The following is a 22,210-nucleotide window of genomic DNA, read 5'->3' on the forward strand; positions in this document are numbered from 1 at the left end:
AGACATAATAAGGTGTCAACAGGCAGTGTAATATATTAGCATGTTAATTTAGTTAATCTGCTGCACCATTTATACTTCATTGCTATGTTATACATAGACTTACTGTGCATCAGACTTAGTCTCAACAGGGGGTCGAATAAATTGGCATATTTACCTAGTTCACCTTATGTAACATTAAGAATTAATCTGTCCAGTTATAAATAGACTTACTGTGCACCAGACTGTCAACAGGTGGCATAATATAAAGGGCGTCTTTATCAAGTTCACCTACTGTGCCATTAATAATTAATATGTTCAGACTTACTGTGCATTAGTACTGATTGTCAACAGGCGGTCTAATATATAGGTTCATTAATCTCGTTCACCTGCTGTGCCATTTATACTTAGTTACATTACTGATTCAGTTACTGTACACTATGGTCAACAGACAGTTGCCTGGGCCCTCAAAAGGAACGTACAGTGTAAAAATTTCGCTGTAGCTGGCACAAGTAGCAGCTGAAGAAAGGGTAGTAGTAGCAGCAGCCATGGCAACAGGACAGAGCTGCTACTGTCATCCAGCGGTAGTGTTTTGACCAACAATCATGAACTCTGTAGCCTCACTTGTCCTGCAACTGCCTTTTCTTTTGATGCTCCTTCTGCTCAGGAAGTAATACTGTATATGCTGCCAGCAATTCTCTGCTCTTCAGCAAGGACGAGCTTAGTGAGGATAGTCGGCAGCTACAGCCCAGCACAGACTTGGAGGAGAGATCCTCTGTGTCCTCCCTTAGGCATGCAACTAGCAATGATGACTAGTGTGGAAGCACGTGTTGCGAGCAGTTTGGGATGTGGCCATGAGACTGGTGAGGGTGACATAAGTGACAAACAGACAGTAGTGAATTATGATAAAGCCAATTGCACATGGGAGCCAGGTGAAGAGGGGGCATCATGATCAGGGGGTGAGGTTGGCAGTAGGTCTGTAAGACAGCAGCAGGAAAGCTGCTACTCAGGAGCCTACCTGTCAGGAAACAGCTAGCAGTGCAAGGGTTCAAGACGTGCAAGACGTTAGTGTGGTGGTATGCAGCATATGTTGGTAGAAGGTGAATCATGGTCAGGGTGTTGACACCACAGCCCTGCATCAACACAGAACTTCACTATAAAGTTGCCTTGGAAAAACCGTGGCTCCTCTTACTACTACTTCTTGTCACGTTTTTCACCAGCAATTAATCGCCAAGGTGATTGCAAAGAGACAACAGTATGCATGCACTCATCCAATGGCGCAGAAGCTGGACGCGCACCAGGCCAAGTTGCTGGTACTACAGTCCCTCCATTTCCATATCATGGACTCTGAACATTTCAGAGAACTGATGACTTGTGGTGGAGAGTCCCAAGAAGTCATTACTTCTCTAAAAACAATCTGCACCAGCCCTGCACACATATGTTGAGCATAAAATGGTCCAGTCCTTGAGCCTGTCAGATCCTGGTACAGTTCACGCCAGTGCTAATTTGTGGAGCTGTAACTATGGTCAAGGACAGTATATGTCCTTTGCAACCCACTGGTTAAATGTGGTTCTGGCCCAGGCACACCAGCAACTTGGCAAGGTGATGGCAATGCCACCTCTGTGTTGTAATTATGGGATTTCGGTGACAATGTCCTCCTCAGCCACCTCATCCTCCACCTTGCCTCCTCTGTAGACACAGTTCAGAGGGGTTCTCCAGCATACCACCTACGCAAAGTATGGCGTCACACAGTTCTGCACCTGGTCAGCCTGGGCAAATGGAATCACACCAGGGAGGAACTGCTCCACGCCATCAACCAGGAAATCAAATCCTGGCTGTCTCCTCGCCAGCTGGAGATAGGAACCATGTTCACTGATAAGCTTTCCTGCTCGGCAAATAGTGTTGCATCAGAGCAGGGCCGGCCTTTGGGGTGTGCGAGCTGTGCGGCCGCACAGGGCGCCATGGCAACAGGGGTGCCCGGCGCCCGACACAGCTTGCAGTCAGTCTCTTACAGTAGGCCGGCCCGAGATCGTGTGAGGCGAGCTGAGCAGCTGCAGTTGCCATGTCAGGTTCCGGAGCGTGGAGGAGGAGCTTAGGCGCGCAGGTGCAGCGTCCAAGTGCTGCGCCTTCAAAGAGAGCCGTGGAAGGATTCGCTCAATGTGTGAGGGCGGCTGTGTTTTTTTTTTTTTTGCCAAATATCTTTCATTAAATGGGGCAGGGTCTAATTAAGGGGGGCAGGGGACTGGATAAGGGTGACAGACAATGGGTATGATTAAGGGGCAGGGGACTGGATAAGGGTGACACTGGGTATGATTAAGGGGGGCAGGGGACTGGGTAAAGGTGACAGGGTATGATTAAGGGGGGCAGCAGACTGGCTATGGGTGACACTGGGTATGATTAAGGCCCTTAATCATACCCAGTGTCACCCATAGCCAGTCTCCTACCCCCCTTAATCATACCCTGTCACCTTTGCCCAGTCCCCTTCCCCCCTTAATCATACCCAGTGTCACCCAGAGCCAGTCCCCTGCCCCCCTTAATCATACCCTGTCACCTTTACCCAGTCCCCTGCCCCCCTTAATCATACCCTGTCACCTTTACCCAGTCCCCTGCCCGCCTTAATCATCCCCAGTGTCAACCAAAGTCAATCCCCTGCCCCTTAATCATGCCCAGTGTCTGTCACCATTAATTTAAGGGGGGCAGGGTCTAATTGAGGGGGCAGGGGACTGGGTAAGGGTGACACTGAGTAAGATTAAGAAGGGCAGACTATTTGTTACAAAGATTGTTTTCCTCTTTGTGTATGTTTAGTTGAACCGGGGGGGATTAGCTTGCACAGGGCGCCTGAACACTTAATGGCATAGTTAACCCAAGGAGAACATGCCTTTCCACCCAAAATGTGAAGAGAATGACCTTTGTGAAGATGAATCCCCTGCTGTATTTGCTGCCATGTTCTCCTGCTGCCATCCACCAACTTGTGCCATTACTGCCACTGCTTTTCCCCCCTACCTCCCGACTCTGTGACTGTGCTGAGTTGGTGTAGTGGGTGGGGAGGAACAAGAGAAAGAGGAGTAGGGGGCTTGGAGAAGCACTGCTGGGAGGGCAGTGGGTGGATGCTAAGAAGAGCTGCTTCATCACAACTAACACTCTAGGATGAAATAGAGCAGGAAGCAAAGGCTGCATTGGAGAAATGAGAAAAGTGCAGCTTGTTTAAACATGTTTCAAGGTACTCAGTTAGCTGTAGTCTGTCATATTATAAGCCATTGTACAGATTTATTTTTTTATTTTTATAGATCCGGATAACCCCTTTAAAAAATAAATAAAAAATTGCTTGTACCCATGATAGATCGAGTATAAAATATCTTTATTCAGGATAGCATTTAAAAGATCATAGATAAGCACATTTCAGGGACCAGTCCCTTCTTCAGTTACACAGAAAAATGTACAGCTTGTGTAACTAAAGAAGGGGCTGGTCCCTGAAACATGTTTTATCCATGGACTTTGCCACCCTGAATAAAGATACTTTATGCCGGATCTGGTGCGGGTACAACCATTTTTTATTTTAATTTTTTAACCATCTGGAGAGAAGGTCTGTTTACTCCAAATGATGTGGATCACAAGACCCTTGCTGCTGATCAAAACCCCTGTTGGGGCCCAATCTTTGCTAATATGGTTGTTGTGGCTAAACACAACAAAACTAGGTGAGCACCTGCAATTTGTCCTATCTTTTTATACTCTTATCACAAAAGGTATTATTTGATGTTGTGCCCTACCTCATTCTTTACATAGTTTGACAATTAGAGTTTAGGATGCTTTTTAAAAAATTGGTGGCTGCATTTTTATTTTTGAGGAGATTGTCCCCGTTAGGGTGGGTTCACATCTGCGTTACGGATTCCGTTATAGCTTTTCGTTATAACATGGTTAAAACAGAAAATAACGGACTGCCCAGACAGAATGAAAAACTGAAGCCGTCTGGGTCCCATTATGCAAGACGGAGAACAAAGTCCGAGGACTTTGTTTTCCGTCTTGCATAACGGGAACCAGACGGATCCGTTTTGATTCCCATAGACTTCTATTAGGACGGAAAGCAAACGGAATGCCTTTTAAAGGCTTCTGTTTTGCATTCCGTAACAATACAAGTCTATGGGCAGCATAACGGATTCGTCCCTCCGTCTTATGGATTACGTTATCTTCCCGTATAACCATTTTATAATGGAAAGCCATAATGGAATCCAGAACGCAGATGTGAACCCACCCTTAGTGAGGCTACTGCAAATTTTCTTTTTTCCCTTATACATTTCAATAATTCTAAAGTACGAATATCTGTATTCAAGTTCTCATCTGCCTAACACCCATGCATCTATATAGGAATGGAACCAACAGAGCAGTTGGGTGCACAGAAAACACAAATTACAAATAACTTAGGTGGATTTAAAGGGGTTGCTTGGTTTTCTTATACTGATGGCTAGAGATGAGCGAATCAAAACGAATGAAGTGGAATTTGTTACGAATTTCAGGAAAAATTTGATTCGCACCGAATACGAATTTCCTCGCGCTTCATAGTAACGTGTCTGGCTGATCCCGGGTGCCGATACATGCTGTCTGACTGTGCCACTAGCTCCTTGCGACGACCTCCCCCTGCTTCCAACCCGTCTCCTCCTCCTCTGTCTCCCCATCTGAACTTTCCCCCTGTTCTTCTTCTCTTCAAGCGGGCACCCACGTGACATCCACGGACATATAGTCATAATCAACCACTTCACTTGTATCTGACAACTCAGCAAAGGAAGCAGCAGCAGGTACAACATCATCATCATCACACCGTACGTCCATCTGTGTAATGCTGCCTGACTGAGACATATTCCTGTTATCTACATCCTCTTGCAATAATGGTTGCGCATCACTTATTTCTTCCAACTGATGTGTAAATAACTCCTCTGACAGGTCAAGTGAAGCAGCTGTGGTGCTAGAGTTGGTGGTGGCGGCAGGCGGGCGAGTGGTAACTTGAGAGGTGCCCGAAGCTGAGCTGGAGGAGGATGGTGCATCAAGGTTATGAGCGGAAGCTGTAGAAGATTGGGTGTCCTGTATTAGTCAATCAACTTTGTCCTCAGAACTTTTTGAGTTCAGGGTACGTGGCCTCTGAACACTGGGCATTATTCTAGGGCCAAAGGGAATCACAGCACCACGACCACGACGGCCCCTGCGGGGTGGCCTGCCTGTCATATTTTTTTTAGATTAGCTAAGTTGTACTATGCGTGCAAGCGACTGTGACACCAGATATGAGTTGCGCTGAAGTGACACTATGCGCTTGCAGCTGGGCCTTAAACACACAAACACGTGTGTGCAATTAACTGCTATTTATTCAGTCAAAATTGCTGTTTTTCTTTAAGTGGGATGTGACACCAGATATGAGTTGCGCTGAAGGGACACTTTGCGCTTGCAGGGCATGAAACACACAAACACGTGTGTGCAACTGACTGCTAGTTATTCACAGTCAAAATTGTTGTTTTTCTTTAAATGTAATCGAATGTGACACCACAGGAAAAAAAAAAAGGCAGACTGACGTTCTAGCCCTAAAACCCTCATGGAAGCCAATAAAACTTGCAAGTGTTACATCTTTCTGTTATCTTCACTAAACTTTTATAGTTTGCTTGCTTTTTGTATGCATTCTTCCCTATTTTTTTTAACTTTTATTGGCACTAAATGTTTTCTATTGAAGCTTAAAACTGGCATATATTTAGTCCTTGTATTCTCTAAAATAATCCATAGTCTGAGTGTTTAACTGCTTGACTACTAGAGAGCAGAGTATATATATGTTAGGCTTAAATTATTGTATTGTGGTCACATGGATTAAGGGTGATTCACAGGACTGTAGTTGGCCTGGGAAACATAGTCCATGGGTCGGCAGCATCTCCCATGCCAATCACAGCACCCTTGATCCCAACTGACCATCATAGTGATTCATGGTACAGTTAGTTCATATCTGATTGCAGGGCTCCTGCAGTGTACTCACATGATGATGAGCACAGTACAATAGCAACTGAATCAGAGAGAGACTGGCCGTCATAAATCACTATGATAAAGTCAATTCAGGTCATGCTTGCTGCTATCGGGCCGACAACAATTAGTCATAAGGAGAGAAGTCACCCACTTCCTTACAGTCCTGTCTACTTAAAAATCTGATGAGTTCTGGTTCCATGGGATCAGGTGTGTCATGCGTCCTTCATACATAACTGCTACTTTTCCGGCCTCAATTGATATGATAGATATTGAAAAATATAACGTTATTTTAGCATTTTTATTTACTCACCATGTAGAATTTCCTACAGCTACTTCCCAGTAATGGCATCCACTGTCAATAAAGACATTACCAGTTGCCCCATAGCATCCTGTTCCACTGAAGCGCTCCGGTGTATGACTCTTTTTCAATGAACTTTCTTCTTTTTCCATCTGCATTCCATCATTGGATATTTTTAGCTTTTTATGTGCAAATTTAGGGTCAAGTTTAAACGGCTGACCTATAAACAGAAGTAGGCAATATAAAATGTTAGAAAACAAATGAAATATCAATATCATAAATACAGTAATAAATACAACTACAGCTTGTAGGTTTTGATCTTGATAGTAGAGTTTTTTTTTTTTATTTAACAAACTGCAATATTCATGTTTTAAGTTTCAGCACACATGCCTTCCCATATCAAAAAAATAAGAAATCAAATTTAAAAAAAAGTAAAGATAAAGTAGACCAGATTATCAATTAATAGTGTAACAAAATATAGTAAGTAAACCAGTAAGTCCGGACTAAGGCACTCCGAAACACGTGTCAGGGTAGCGCCATCCTGGTTGGTCTTGCACACTACCAATTTGAGGTGACTCTTCTTTCTAGCTTTGCTGGTACCGGGTTATTGTCATTTTTATACCTGGTTATTACTCTGTACTCACTCCAGCTTACGCATTCCCTTGTGGTAGAATTTCTAACATTTTAGGTAATACGGTCAGCGTTACCAAGACTCATCTCTTATATGAATAACTTACTTAGTGTTATTCAAACGTGCTGTAATTATATTATATTTAGATGCGCTTATTACCTCTTTGGTATGTGTGCAGCGCCAGGATGGCATTTTTTCTGTCACTTTGCTTCCCTTTTTAATAGCTTATATATATTTTAATCATGTTACAATAAAAATGCACATATTTTTATAAGGGTACTGTGTGAGCTCCATTTTTCAGTTTTTTGCTGGATATACTCAGGAGCTTGTACAGAGTTATTTGATTAGGTGGCCCATTACTTTGTTCTAAATTTCTGGGTGGGTACTTACCCCTTTTTGCAATTGGGTCATTTATGGTCTATTTTTCTATTTAACATGCCAAAAGAGGTTATTATCCTATGTTTGGCGCTCTTAAAGCTGGTACTATCCAATAATTTATTTTTATTTCAAGATGACTTCTATATACAGAAACAGGGAACCGCTATGAGGTCCAATGTGTCCCCTCCGTATGCAAACTGCTACATGGATTACTTTGAAAACACACATCTATATACAGATCCACTTTTTTTCAACCATGTTGTTACTTGTAAACATTACATTGATGACAATTTTTGCATTTGCCAAGGAACACCTGAATCACTCATGCAATTCCACAATTACATTAATTCTGTATATCCAGAATTACAATTTACTATCCACTATGATCTAACATCCATCAAATTTTTAGACATGGTGGTCATAAAAAAATGCAACCGGAGATTTAAGCACAGATCTCTATAAGAAACCCACAGATCGTAATAAATTATTACACTACACTAGTTTCCATCCACCTAGCATCAAGAAGGCTCTACCAGGCTCAGAACTAAAGAGGCTACAAAGAATAGTACAACATGGCCCTACACGATCACAATGACTAGAGGAAATGAAGGCCAGGTTTCTCGAACGCAGCTATCCACCGTACATATTCAATCAGCCTACACGGGCCAAATCCAAACCAACATAAACACACCGAATACCACTTGTACACACATAATCCGTGTGCCCGCAAAGTTCTAAATATTATACGGCGAGCTTCGCAAATTTATATATGGGAGGATTTGAGGAGCAATTCATTTACAACGAACACCCATGGCGCAGCAAGCTGATATTCTACAGGCGGTATATCGATGATCTGCTAATAATCTGTGATGGGAGCCTGGATGATGCTAACAACTTCACTTCTCATCTTAATAACAATACCTTCAACCTCACCTTCACAGCAAACTACTCTAGAGTGGCCATAGAATACTTAGATTTGGTTCTCTGTTCTAAAGGCAAATCCATAGAAACCAGAACTTTCTTCAAGAAAGTAGATGGCAACAGCTATCTGGATTATCAAAGTGCCCACTGCAAGAAATAGAAAAATAATATTCCATTCAGCCAATTTTAAGCGTATCCGCAGAAATTGTACGAACAGCCTAGATTTCAAACATCAGAATCAGATCATAAAAAGAAGATTCCAAAACAAGGTATACCCGAGTAAGATCATAGAAGCAGCTTACCCACGGGCACAGGGACATACTCAAGAAGATTGCCTTTCCTCAGGAATGACGGAACAAGTAGATTCAAAAGCCACCGAAAATTTCAGATCTACTTTTATCACCACATATAACATCAATCACAATATTCTGCAGAACATTCTTAACAAGCACTGGCCTATTGTACAATCAGATCCATTTCTGAAAAAACACATCCGACCAAGACCTCAGACTACATTTAGGAAGGCCCAAACCCTCAAAAATCTTATTACTCCTAGTAGGATACGGGACAAGAAACAGAACAGATCACATACTACCACCTTATTTCCCCAAGTCCTTGGGAGCTTCAAATGTGGACACCGTCGATTCAAATGTTGTTCCAACATTTCTTCCAGAGTCACCAAATTTTCTAGTAACACCACTGGAGAACAATTTGAGATAAAATATTTCTTGAACTGTTCATCCACGTATGTCATTTACTTATTAGAATGCACATGTGGGCTACAGTACATAAGCCGTACTACCCTGACCCTAAGGGAAAGAATCAACAAAGACCGTTGGAATATAACAAATGGTTTCATGAAACATGGAGTATCCAGACATTTCTTCCAAACTCACAATAAGGACCCTGCAAATCTTTCTAGAACACCTATTGAATACATTCCTGCCACTCATGCCCATCTTTACCAGAAACTAAGACGTAAGGAAATGTTTTGGATCTTCAAGTTGCAAACATTAGAACCCTATGGCTTGAATAAATCCCTTGAGAGCAATTGCTTTTAATGAACTCTGGATTTTCCATTTCAACCAACTTCCTCACACCAGTTATCTCACCCTGGGATCCTCCACCACTAATTCGACCAAGCATATGCTACAACTGAACTCCCCAACTGACCACCTCGGGTCCAGAGCCCATCCATCCTTCCATCCGTTCCTCAATCTTCCACAATCCCCCTCTCCCCCCCCACTTGCACCTCCTCCCATGGCCATCCTGGTTAGTCCCCTCTCCCTAACTCGCACATTGGGTCCAACCAGCTTTATTGATTCTCCTTTTGCATTGGGTCTCACCAGCTCCACTGATCTTCCGTCACCATTCCTCTTGTCTTCTCCCACAGGTCAGCCCTTCCTTCACCCCTCATCCTCTCCCTCTCAACAATCCATTTCTGCATCTCATTGCTCACCCAACAGTCCCAGCACCCACCGGCCACCCATGCCCTTCAATCCCCCCTACACCATCCAGTTAGTTTTCTATTCCCACTAACCTCCCGTTTCTCCATACAGTCCCACTTATCCTTATCATCAGCTAAGTTTCCCTATACAGTCCAGTTTCCTTATCCCTACATATCCCTCATCCGCCTACTAGCCTGGCTCTCCCATATTTATACATTAAATCCTTCCCAAAATACACTTTACACAGCCCTCCCCTTAAGTCATTCATGCTCATTCCCCTTTCATCCCTTCACTGTGAACCAAACCGCTGCGCTCTGACATACTGCGCACACATACAGCGGGAGACAGCTCCGGATTAGCCAGCTGTCAATCGATGACTCCGCCCCCCCCTTCCCCTGCTCTTGAATGCGCGTGATTTCTCACACACGTGAGAGGCCGCGCTGCCTGCAGCTGCTTGTATCTTACAGGTAACATTTTCCCTGCTACTCTCCCATTACCCGATCACCTTAAGCTCACCATGTGTAGATCCCCCATCTCACGTCAACCCAGCTTTCATTATGATCATATCTAGTGATTTCCATATGCAACTCAGATACACAACACCCCCACATTGTACTTCAGTCTCATAGCTTGCACTTACCCCATTACCATACACCCCAATCTCCTGCTGCATATTATCATGAGAGTACTATATAGTGTTTCCAGTATCATCATCATGATTAATAATATTACAGGCTATAGCTACTAGAGAGGGGTCGTTGATCCAGGGAGTTAGTCTGATTGGAGTCAGGAAGGAATTTTTTATTCCCCTAAAGTGGGGAAAATTGGCTTCTACCTCAGTTTTTTTTTTTTTTTTTTGCCTTCCTCTGGATCAACTTGTAGGATAACAGGCCGAACTGGATGGACAAATGTCTTTTTTTTCGGCCTTATGTACTATGTTACTTCACCCTCAGCATCCCCCCCTTTTATTTGTGGAATAGCCATTTGTCATTTCCTGTTATGCAATACCCCTCATACCAATATATATATATTTTTTAATGCATCCAAATTATTCCTACAGCTTGGACTATCCATATGTTAGAAGCTACGCCATCTGCATGTCACGGCGGTAAGTGAGCAACACACAGTAAATAGCAACTGACCGGACCCAAACTACGGAAGATAAAGGGTGACCCCTGTCAGACCCTAAAAGCTCTCCCTAAGCTGCTATGCACATGTCCAGATCCATATGGTGGATCGAGACATGCCCGCGTACCTCAGGCTGATGACCACTGAAACCCCTACAATAGTGGAAGGGGCACGGCCACCGGTGCCCTTCTCAGTATATGGACAGAACCGGGGTCGCCTCGGATCCAGTCAGCAAAGAAACAGAAACACACAATGTCTGAACACTTATCTGAAGGAGCTGCGACTGCAGTGAAAACAGATCCAAAGTCAGCAGACAATATCCGAAGTACTTGCTTCAGCAGAGCACAGATCCAGTGAAAAGATATCACACAGGTGAAGCTACTCAAGCGAGAGATACAGCTCAAATGAAAAGTATAATCCGCACCTCTACAAAGGAGAAAGGGTGATTTAAAGGCAGTGAAATCAAACACAGGAGAGACAGCTGGAAGGAAGGAAACCGAAAGTAAAGACCTCATCACAGGGGCGGAGAAACAGGGCAGAGGGAACTCCTCCAAGCTCTAGTAGTGACATCATCACAGGGGTGGAGAAACAGAGCTGTGAGAACGTCTCAAAGCTCTGGTAGTGACAGTACCCCCCCCCTCTACGGGTGGACTCCGGACACCCAGGACTCACCTTCTCAGGATGAGCCCTATGAAATGCCCTGATGAGGCGAGTGGCTTTAATGTCCGACACCGTAACCCACATCCTCTCCTCAGGACCATAACCCTTCCAATGAACGAGGTACTGAAGAGAACCGCGGACAATGCGAGAGTCCACAATTCTGGAAACCTCAAACTCCAGATTGCCATCAACCAAAATCAGAGGAGGAGGCAAAGAGGAGGGTACCGTGGGCTGGACATATGGTTTTAAAAGAGCCCTGTGAAATACATTATGTATCTTCCAAACCCGTGGAAGATCAAGACGGAAGGCAACAGGATTGATGACTAACAAGATTTTATAAGGCCCGATAAATTTGGGACCCAATTTCCAGGAGGGAACCTTCAGTTTAATATTTCTTGTAGACAACCACACCAGATCACCCACATCCAGGTCCGGACCAGGCACACGTCTCTTATCAGCCACACGCTTATATTTCTCACTCATCTTTCTAAGATTACTCTGAATCTTTTGCCAAATGGTAGACAAAGACGAGGAAAATCTCTCCTCCTCAGGCAAACCAGAGGGAGCCCCTCCCGAGAATGTCCCAAACTGCGGATGGAACCCATATGCACCAAAGAATGGTGACTTATCAGAAGATTCCTGACGACGGTTGTTCAGAGCACACTCAGCAAGAGGGAGAAATGAACACCAATCCTCCTGGTTCTCTGCCACAAAACAGCACAAATATGTCTCCAGATTCTGGTTGACGCGTTCAGTCTGACCATTCGACTGCGGGTGGAAAGCAGAAGAGAAGGACAGCCGAACCCCCAGGCGAGAACAGAAGGCCTTCCAGAATCTAGACACAAACTGCGTGCCTCTATCGGAAACAATATCCAAGGGAATGCCATGCAATTTAACAATATGGTCGACAAAATCTTGCGCCAACGTTTTAGCACTGGGTAAACCAGGGAAGGGTACGAAATGAGCCATCTTGCTAAAACGGTTAACCACCACCAGGATCACCGACTTCCCTGAGGAACGAGGAACATCCGTGATAAAGTCCATGGAGAGGTGTGTCCAAGGACGGGAAGGTATGGGTAACGAGAGAAGGGGACCTGAAGGCCGTGAACGAGGGACCTTAGCGCGAGCGCACATCTCACAAGCAGCCACAAAACCCTCCACTGACTTACGAAGTGCCGGCCACTAAAATCTCCGAGCAATGAGATCTACCGTGGCTCTACTCCCGGGGTGACCAGCAAGAACAGTATCATGATGCTCCTTGAAGAGTTTGTGACATAACTCAGGAGGACAACTTCCCAGGAGGACAACGGGCAGGTACCTCAGTCTGGGCAGCCTGGACCTCGGCCTCCAAATCAGAATACAGAGCAGAAACAACCACCCCCTCCGCCAAAATGGGACCCAGGTCCTCAGAGTTTCCTCCTCCCGGAAAACAGCGAGAGAGCATCAGCCTTCACATTTTTGATCCCAGGGCGGAATGTAACAACAAAATTGAATCTGGAGAAGAACAGAGACCATCTGGCCTGTCTCGGATTCATACGCCTGTCCGACTCAAAGTACGCCAGATTCTTATGGTCGGTAAAAACAGTGACAGGGTGCCTGGCCCCCTCCAACCAATGGCGCCATTCCTCGAAAGCCAACAACTCTCTATCTCCCACATCATAGTTTCTCTCTGCTGGGGAGAGTTTTTTAGAGAAAAAAGGCACAGGGTCGCCACTTGGCAGGAGAAGGGCCCTGGGACAAAACCGCACCCACACCCACCTCGGAAGCATCCACCTCAACGATAAAAGGTAAGGAAACATCGGGATGCACCAAGACGGGAGAAGACGCAAAACTCTCTTTAATCTTAGAAAAGCTGCAAGCGCCTCCTCCGACCAAGAGGAAAAATCCGCCCCCTTTTTTGTCATTTGAAAGAAAATCCCGGCAGACGTGACTTCAATGCTCATGAAGTTTATTTGCACATAACAATATGTCCCATGGAAAAGGACGCGTTTCGGCTAAGTTGCCTTTTTCAACAGGTAGATGTACATAGTCAGTAGCTCATATATATACACACACACACACATCAATGATTAAAGAAAGGAACCTCCCTATGGCGTCAACGCCCAAGAGGGGCGGTACATAGATGGTAACATGATAACATAATCAAGATAGTCAATCAAAAGGCGGAACAGGTATCAGAACACATGTCAATAATTATTAAATACCAGTACAGCAGAGATACTCCTTCATTATGTAGTCGATGTCTAGAAAATAATGATACAAAAATTAATAAAAATTAATATTTGATGGTAGACAGAAAACACAGATTGACCTCAGATATGCATAATTTCGTAGTCTCTATTGAGACCCCTTGGATGTAGGGTATCCAGGGTATGAATCCAGTAAGCCTCGCTGCGCAAAATACGTTTTTTAATGTCACCACCCCGCCTGAGTCTGGTGATCTGTTCTATAACCTGGAACTTCAATTGAGCAATTGTATGGTTATATTTTTCAAAGTGGGAGGGAACTGGTAAAAGTAAGTTCTTGGTCCTAATAGTGGATTTGTGCTTTCCAATGCGATCTTTAACACTCTGTATTAGGGAAACAATACAGAGTGTTAAAGATCGCATTGGAAAGCACAAATCCACTATTAGGACCAAGAACTTTACTTTTACCAGTTCCCTCCCACTTTGAAAAATATAACCATACAATTGCTCAATTGAAGTTCCAGGTTATAGAACAGATCACCAGACCCAGACGGAGTGGTGACATTAAAAAACTTATTTTGCGCCGCGAGGCTTACTGGATTCATACCCTAGATACCCTACATCCAAGGGGTCTCAATAGAGACTACGAAATTATGCATATCTGAGGTCAATCTGTGTTTTCTGTCTACCATCAAATATTAATTTTTTGAAATTTTTGTATCATTATTTTCTAGACATCGACTACATAATGGAGTATCTCTGCTGTACTGGTATTTAATAATTATTGACATGTGTTCTGATACCTGTTCCGCCTTTTGATTGACTATCTTGATTATGTTATCATGTTACCATCTATGTACCACCCCTCTTGGGCGTTGACGTCATAGGGAGGTTCCTTTCTTTAATCATTGATGTGTGTGTATATATATATATGAGCTACTGACTATGTACATCTACCTGTTGAAAAAGGCAACTTAGCCAAAACGCGTCCTTTTCCATGGGACATATTGTTCCATGGGAATAAACTTCATGAGCATTGAAGTCACGTCTGCCGGGATTTTCTTTCAACTACACGTGGAACTAATCCTATCCCGTGCGGCGTGCATCTCAGCGTGTGCCGGCCGACTTCTCTCCCTTTTTTGTCATGTCAGTGAGGGGTTTGACAACAGAGGAATAATTCAAAATGAACTTTCTGTAATAGTTCGCAAAACCCAGAAAGCGCATCAATGCCTTCTGATTCTCAGGAAGCTCCCACTCCAGCACAGCACGGACCTTCTCCGGATCCATGCGAAAACCAGAAGCAGAGAGGAGAAAACCCAGAAATTGAATCTCCGATACCATAAAAACACATTTCTCCTTCTTGGCGTACAATTTATTCTCTCGCAGAATCCGCAGAACCTGAAAAAGATGATCCTGATGGGTCTGAACATCAGGGGGAAAAAAATCAAAATATCATCAAGATACACCAATACAAATTTTCCCATTAAATGGTAGAAAATACTGTTAACAAAATGCTGAAAGACGGCCGGAGCATTCATCAGGCCGAAAGGCATAACGAGATTCTCAAAATGCCTGTTAGGGGTATTAAAGGCCGTTTTCCATTCATCCCCCTCTCTGACCCTGACCAGGTTGTACGCGCCTCTCAAATCCAATTTGGAAAAACCTTGGCCCCAACAATTTGGTTGAAGAGGTCCGGGATCAGAGGAAGGGGATAGGGATCGCGAATCGTGATACGGTTCAGCTCCCTAAAATCTAGGCAAGGTCTCAGAGAGCCATCTTTCTTTTTAACAAAAAAAAACTGCGGCAACAGGTGATTGAGGGACGAATATGCCCCTTATCGAGACTCTCAGAGATATAAGTTCGCATTGCGATTCTTTCCGGTTGTGAGAGGTTGTAGAGGCGTGCTTTTGGCAGCTTGGCGCCGGGAATGAGGTTAATGGGACAGTCAAACTCCCGGTGAGGAGGTAGCTCCTGAACACCGCTCTCGGAAAACACGTCCGATAAATCAGAGAGAAATGATGGCACCGTTTTAGTAGACACCTCTGCAAAAATCGCTGTGAGACAATTCTCTCTACAAAACTCACTCCACTCATTTATTTGCCTTCCTTGCCAATCAATAGTGGCGTTATGTCTAGTGAGCCAGGGTAACCCCAAAACTAGAGGAGAAGGCAATCCGTTAAGGACAAAACAAGATATATCCTCCACATGAGTGTCACCTACCGCTAACCGGATATTGTGAACAATGCCCTTCAGGGATCTCTGTGAGAGTGGAGCAGAGTCAATAGCAAAAACAGGTATATCCTTTTCTAATGTGCAAACCTGAAAACCATGCATGGCTACAAATTGAGTATCAATAAGATTGACGGCCGCTCCACTATCGACAAAAAATTCACAAGAAATTACTTTGCTCCCTAGCGCTACCCTGGCAGAAAGGAGAAAACGGGAACTGCAGGTCAGAGGAAAAGCATCAATTCCTACATCAACTTTGCCCAAAGTAGCAGATGAAGCAGAGTTTAATGATTTAACTTTTGAGGTTTTTCTCTTATTATAACTCTTAGTACAGTTCAAGAATTTCCTAGACGGACAAACATTTGCCAAATGACCTATGCCCCCACAACAAAAACACACCATTCTCTGAGGACTAAATCCTCTTTTATCAGGGGCAAGTCGACCTAGCTGCATGGGCTCCTCCACAGAGGGAACCGAGAGAGGATGAGGCCCCTGCACACTGAATGAGTCCGCACCACTGCCCCTAGATTGAAAATGACTGGACAGAGAGGTCTCGTTTCTTTCTCTTAGACGCCTGTCAAGGTGTACCGCCAATGACATGGCAGACTCTAAGGACGTTGGTCTCTCATGGAAAGCAAACGCATCTTTTAATCTCTCTGAGAGACCATGAGAGAACTGACTCCGGAGTGCAGCATCATTCCAACCTGAATCAGCTGCCCATCTCCAAAATTCAGAACAATAAAGCTCCGCAGACAGTTTGTTCTGGCATAAAAAACGTAAGTTAGATTCGGCCAGAGCAACACGATCCGGGTCATCATATATCTGCCCCAGGGCCACAAAAAATCTTTCCACGGATCGAAGGGAGGGATCCCCTGATGGCAACGAAAAAGCCCAAGTCTGAGCATTACCCCTGAGCAGGGAGATGACAATCCTCACCCTCTGTTCCTCATTACCAGAGGAATGGGGACACAAGCAAAAATGGAGTTTGCATGCCTCTCTGAAACGAACAAAATTCTCACTGCCCCCGGAGAACGTTTCTGGAAGTGAGACCTTTGGCTCGCAACAGACTCTATGGGCCGGAGCAGAGCCCAATGCTTGAAGCTGAGTCATAGATTGACGGAGATCCGCTACCTCCAAAGAAAGACCCTGCATGCGGTCAACCAGGTCAGAAAGCGGATCCATGTAAAAAAGGACGGTTCGGCAGATTATAATGTCACGGCTGTAAGTGAGCAACACACAGTAAATAGCAACTGACCGGACCCAAACTAGGGAGTATAAAGGGTGACCCCTGTCAGACCCTAAAAGCTCTCCCTAAGCTGCTATGCACATGTCCAAATCCATATGGTGGATCGAGACATGCCCGCGTACCTCAGGCTGATAACCACTGAAACCCCTACAATAGTGGAAGGGGCACGGCCACCGGTGCCCTTCTCAGTATATGGACAGAACCGGGGTCGCCTCGGATCCAGTCAGCAAAGAAACAGAAACACACAATGTCTGAACACTTATCTGAAGGACCTGCGGCTGCAGTGAAAACAGATCCAAAGTCAGCAGACAATATCCGAAGTACTTGCTTCAGCAGAACACAGATCCAGTGAAAAGATATCACACAGGTGAAGCTACTCAAGCGAGAGATACAGCTCAAATAAAAAGTATAATCCGCACCTCTACAAAGGAGGAGGGGTGATTTAAAGGCAGTGAAATCAAACACAGGAGAGACAGCTGGGAGGAAGGAAACAGAAAATAAAGACCTCATCACAGGGGCGGAGAAACAGGGCAGAGGAAACTCCTCCAAGCTCTAGTAGTGACATCATCACAGGGGTGGAGAAACAGAGCTGTGAGAACGTCTCAAAGCTCTGGTAGTGACCCTGCATTAGCACGGACCCAAAAGGTAACCATACCAATTCTTTTACCACTTTTATCATGTAGGATTGTTTCAGTAACCAGTTTACCCTGTACCTTCCACCATTCCTCTTGCTGCCAACCTCCTCAATACATACCACATCAATTTTGTATTATTCACCACTCAGCGACCTATATATTATTCATTGTACGTCTATGACAATTTATGTATCTCATGTAATTTACAATATATATATATATATATATATATATATATATATATACATATACACAGTATATCCAGCTAAAATAAATTCAAGTAATGCTTTTATCCACTCTACTCATTCTCATTGAACAATCTTTTTCTGTTATCTCCTTGGTACTATTACATTTATTTTTCTTTTAATTTATTTATTTTTAATTTACATGTTATGTTTTAGCAAATATTATATATATTATGTTGTTTTTTAGACTTGAAAAAGGAGTATATTCACTCCGAAACGCATTTTCACTCCACACTTAAAGAGGACCTTTCACCGATCCTGACATTGTGAACTAAGTACACAGACATGGAGAGCGGCGCCCGGGGATCTCACTGCACTTACTATTATCCCTGGGCGCCGCTCCGTTCTCCCGCTATGCCCTCCGGTATCTTCGGTCACTAAGTTATAGTAGGCGGAGTCTGCCCTTGTTCTGCTGTAGCGCTGGCCAATCGCAGCGCAGAGCTCACAGCCTGGGAGGTTATTTTCTCCCAGGCTGTGAGGTCTGCGATGCGATTGGCCAGCGCTACAGCAGAACAAGGGCAGACTCCGCCTACTATAACTTAGTGACCGAAGATACCCGAGGGCATAGCGGGAGAACGGAGCGGCGCCCAGGGATAATAGTAAGTGCAGTGAGATCCCCGGGCGCCGCTCTCCATGTCTGTATACTTAGTTCACAATGTCAGGATCGGTGAAAGGTCCTCTTTAAATAATAAAAGATTTTAATAATATCCACTGGAGTCGTGTGTCACAACCAGACAGCTGAGAAGCTCTGACAGAGGCCTTTTAGAACCTCCTCCTTGAGTTCTCTTTGTTGTGCTGTTCAGTTCCTCATCTCATTAGCCTCTCTTAGCTGTCATGGAGTTGGACTGATTGCATCCCTTTAAATTCTGCCCCATAATGCATTACTGGGCAGCTTATACTACTTCCTGGAGTGTGTGTGCATGCTGATCTTGTTTTCCAGTCTGCTACAAAGTTAAGTGCTGAACATTTATCTGTTATTTTCTGTTTGCTGGATCCCAGGTGACCCTGACTCCCTCCGTGTCTGGTGTAGGGAGCCGGTGGTCGTGTCCCCTCACTATTGTAGGGTGTTCAGGGGTTATATAGTCGAGGTACGTGGATATGCAACCTTCCACCTTTCGGATCTTTGCATAGGCTGAGCAGCCAGGGAAAGTCTCAGGTCTTGTGCAGGGGTCTCCCTTTTGGTTCCTTAGCTTTGGATCCACTCAGTCATATATGCATGTTGCTTTGTCTTGTTTCCTGTACACCGTCCGTGACATCGTGTTTGCACCAAGAGGTATCAGAGTTGTGTACTGGGTCATGAGGAAGGATCTGTAATATATGTTGATCCGAAGCGCCGCTCAGACTCCTCATAGTAACCATGGGAGTGGAGGACACCGGCCTCGTTAAGGGGGCGTCCGTGGCTGGGTCCTCCCTGCTCCTGCTGCTCTGCAGATCAGGATGCAGCGTGCGTCCTCGTTTCGAACTTATCGCAGGGAGCCGGCGGCACTGAAGGGAAGGAGCGCAAAGTCGGCGCCCTGTGACAGGGACAAATGCTATTGGAACAACTAATTGCAACTGTTGTGATTAGGGTTGAGCGAACCCGAACTGTAAAGTTCGGATTCGTACCGAACTTTAGGATTTTGGGACCCCGGACCCGAACATTTCAGTAAAAGTTTGGGTTTGGTGTTCGGCGCTTTCTTGGCGCTTTTTGAAAGGCTGCGCAGCAGCCAATCAACAAGCGTCATACTACTTGCCCCAAGAGGCCATCACAGCCATGCCTACTAATGGCATGGCTGCGATTGGCCAGAGCAGCATGTGACCCAGGCTCTAGATAAGCTTGAGTCACATAGCGCTGCACGTAACTCTGCTGTTACAGGTGTAAGGAGAGGATGCAGCTGGACTTGTGATTTCAGGGAAAGAATAGGAGAGAATCTAACTCAGCGATCTACAGACAAATAGTTGTGTGGGTGCAGGGCACTATCGTTTTACCCTGCCCTGAGCTCATTGACCAAAAAATACAAACTTTTAGAATTCTGTTAGTTAGGTGGGTGGCGGCGGCCATTTTATGCATGCTCAGTGCACCAGCACTGCATCTGAGCTTTTGGGCCATTGCAAATCAAAATTTTTTGGGGGCAAACTAAAACATCTGTATTAGTCAGTGTGCAATTTAAGGTAGAAACACACCCATCATTTTCTGGGGTTTGAAAAACACACTTTTTTTCCCCAAAAAACAGTATTTTCCAGATCTGGAAGTGTTAAATTCAAGTTTAATATATACAGCTTTCATATTCTGTTAGCAAAAAAAGTATTTTTTGGCAATCTACAACATCTGTATTAGTCAGTGTGCAATTTAAGGTAGAAATACACCCATCATTTTCTGGGGTTTGAAAAACACACTCTTGACAAAAACACTCTTTTCAGGCGTTGCAGCACCAGCATGTGCGAAATTCCAGGCTTATATACTGCTCTCAAATTCAGTTTTTAAACAAACACTCATTTGGGCATAAAAAATTTAGTTGGCAGCCTTTGATGCAGATGTCATTGTGAGATACACCCTTAATACATTTAGGTTACATGCTGAGAAATTAAATACCGCCATTTGGTGCACCAATATTGAATTTAGGCCTACACTGGTTCAGGCCCTGTGAGATACCCCCTCTACATACAGGGGTTTGATTCAGGCATTTGAAATACACCCATTTTGTGAAAAGATACATTTACTTCAGGCCTACACTGGTTCAGGGAGTGTGTGATCCCCCCTATGCATACAGGGGTTTGAATTAGGCATTTGAAATACAGCCATTTTGTGCAAAGAAATCTTCAATTGAAGCCTAGTCTGGTTCAGGCCGTGTGAGATACACCCTTTACATACTGTCGTTATTTTATACAATTAAACACCCATTTAGGGCAAGATTCTAAATTCTAAAAATATGAGGAGAGCGTCAAACAAGGGACATGGCCCAGGTCGTGGTGCTGCTGGTGGAGCTCCTGTTGCAGGTAGAGGACGTGGTTGATCTGTGCCAGTTACATGTACAAGTGAAACCCCTTCCTCAGGTGCGAGTAGGCAACAAAACCTGCAGCGGTATTTGGTCGGGCCTAATGCTGCTCTATGAATAGTGAGGCCTGAACAAGTACAGGCGATAGTAGATTGGGTTGCTGACAGTGGATCCAGTTCCTGGACGTATTTCTGGAGCTTAATAATATTACAGGCTATAGCTACTAGAGAGGGGTCTTCCTCTGGATCAACTTGCGGGATAACAGGCCGAACTGGATGGACAAATGTCTTTTTTCGGCCTTATGTACTATGTTACTATGTTACTATGTTACTATGTTACTATGTTACATTGTCTCCCACCCAGTCTCCTGCTGAAAGACCACAGTTGGCACCTGCAGCCGATGTCCATCAGTATTTCACCTCACCCCCTTGCAAATCAGCCAAGCAGTCTGAGCCCCAAGTCATGCAGCAGTCTCTTCTGCTTCTCGATGACTCTGTTAGCAGGATTTCCCAGGGTCATCCACTTAGCCCTGCCCCAGAAGTGGAAAAGATTGAGTGCACCGATGCCCAACCATTTATTTTTCAAGATGAGTACATGGGAGGACCATCGCAGCACGTATCGGAGGATGATGAAACACAGGTGCCAACTGCTGGGGCTTTCGAAAGTGTGCAGACCGACAAGGAAGGCAGGGGTGAAGACTGGGTGGAAGATGATGATGTGGAGGACGATGAGGTCCTCGACCCCACATGGAATCAAGGTCATGTGAGTGTAAGATGTAGTTCGGAGGAAGAGGTGGTGGTCGCACAGAGCCACTAGCACAGCAGAAGAGGGAGCAGGGTGCAAAAGCGGAGCGGCCGTCCTCTAGACAGTATGCCTGATACTGCCCACCGCAGCAAGCGACCGAGCACACCAAAGCCAGCTCCAAGGAGTACCCTGGCGTGGCAGTTCTTCAGACAATGTGCTGATGTCAAGACACAAGTGGTTTGCACTCTGTGCAATCAGAGCCTGAAGCGAGGCATAAACGTTCTCAACCTGAGCACAACCCGCATGACCAGGCATTTAAGTGCAAAGCACGAGCTGCAGTGGAGTAGACACCTCAAAAACCAAGAAAGGTCTCTTGTTCCTCTTGCTTCCTTTTCTGCTGCAGTCGCGGCCTCTTCATCCACCTCTGGAGGGACAGTGCCACCTGGCACCCCACAAACAGCTGGCACCCCACAATCTGCCAGCAACACCAACACCTGGGTCACCAAGCATCTCCACAAT

The 22,210-nt window shown here is 44.8% G+C and overlaps 1 protein-coding gene across 2 annotated transcripts in view; it reads right to left on the reverse strand.

Moving 5' to 3' along the window:
- MID2 (midline 2) overlaps window positions 1–22,210 on the reverse strand; it is a 603,653-nt gene that overhangs the window by 83,897 nt on the left and 497,546 nt on the right. For both annotated transcript variants that reach the window (XM_044306559.1, XM_044306558.1), the window contains one exon: window positions 6,278–6,485. In XM_044306559.1, the coding sequence (XP_044162494.1) occupies window positions 6,278–6,485 (208 nt within the window). The remainder of the gene's footprint in view (window positions 1–6,277; window positions 6,486–22,210) is intronic.

This window comes from Bufo gargarizans, chromosome 9 (genome assembly GCF_014858855.1).
Source record: "Bufo gargarizans isolate SCDJY-AF-19 chromosome 9, ASM1485885v1, whole genome shotgun sequence".
NCBI classification, from domain to species: domain Eukaryota; kingdom Metazoa; phylum Chordata; class Amphibia; order Anura; family Bufonidae; genus Bufo; species Bufo gargarizans.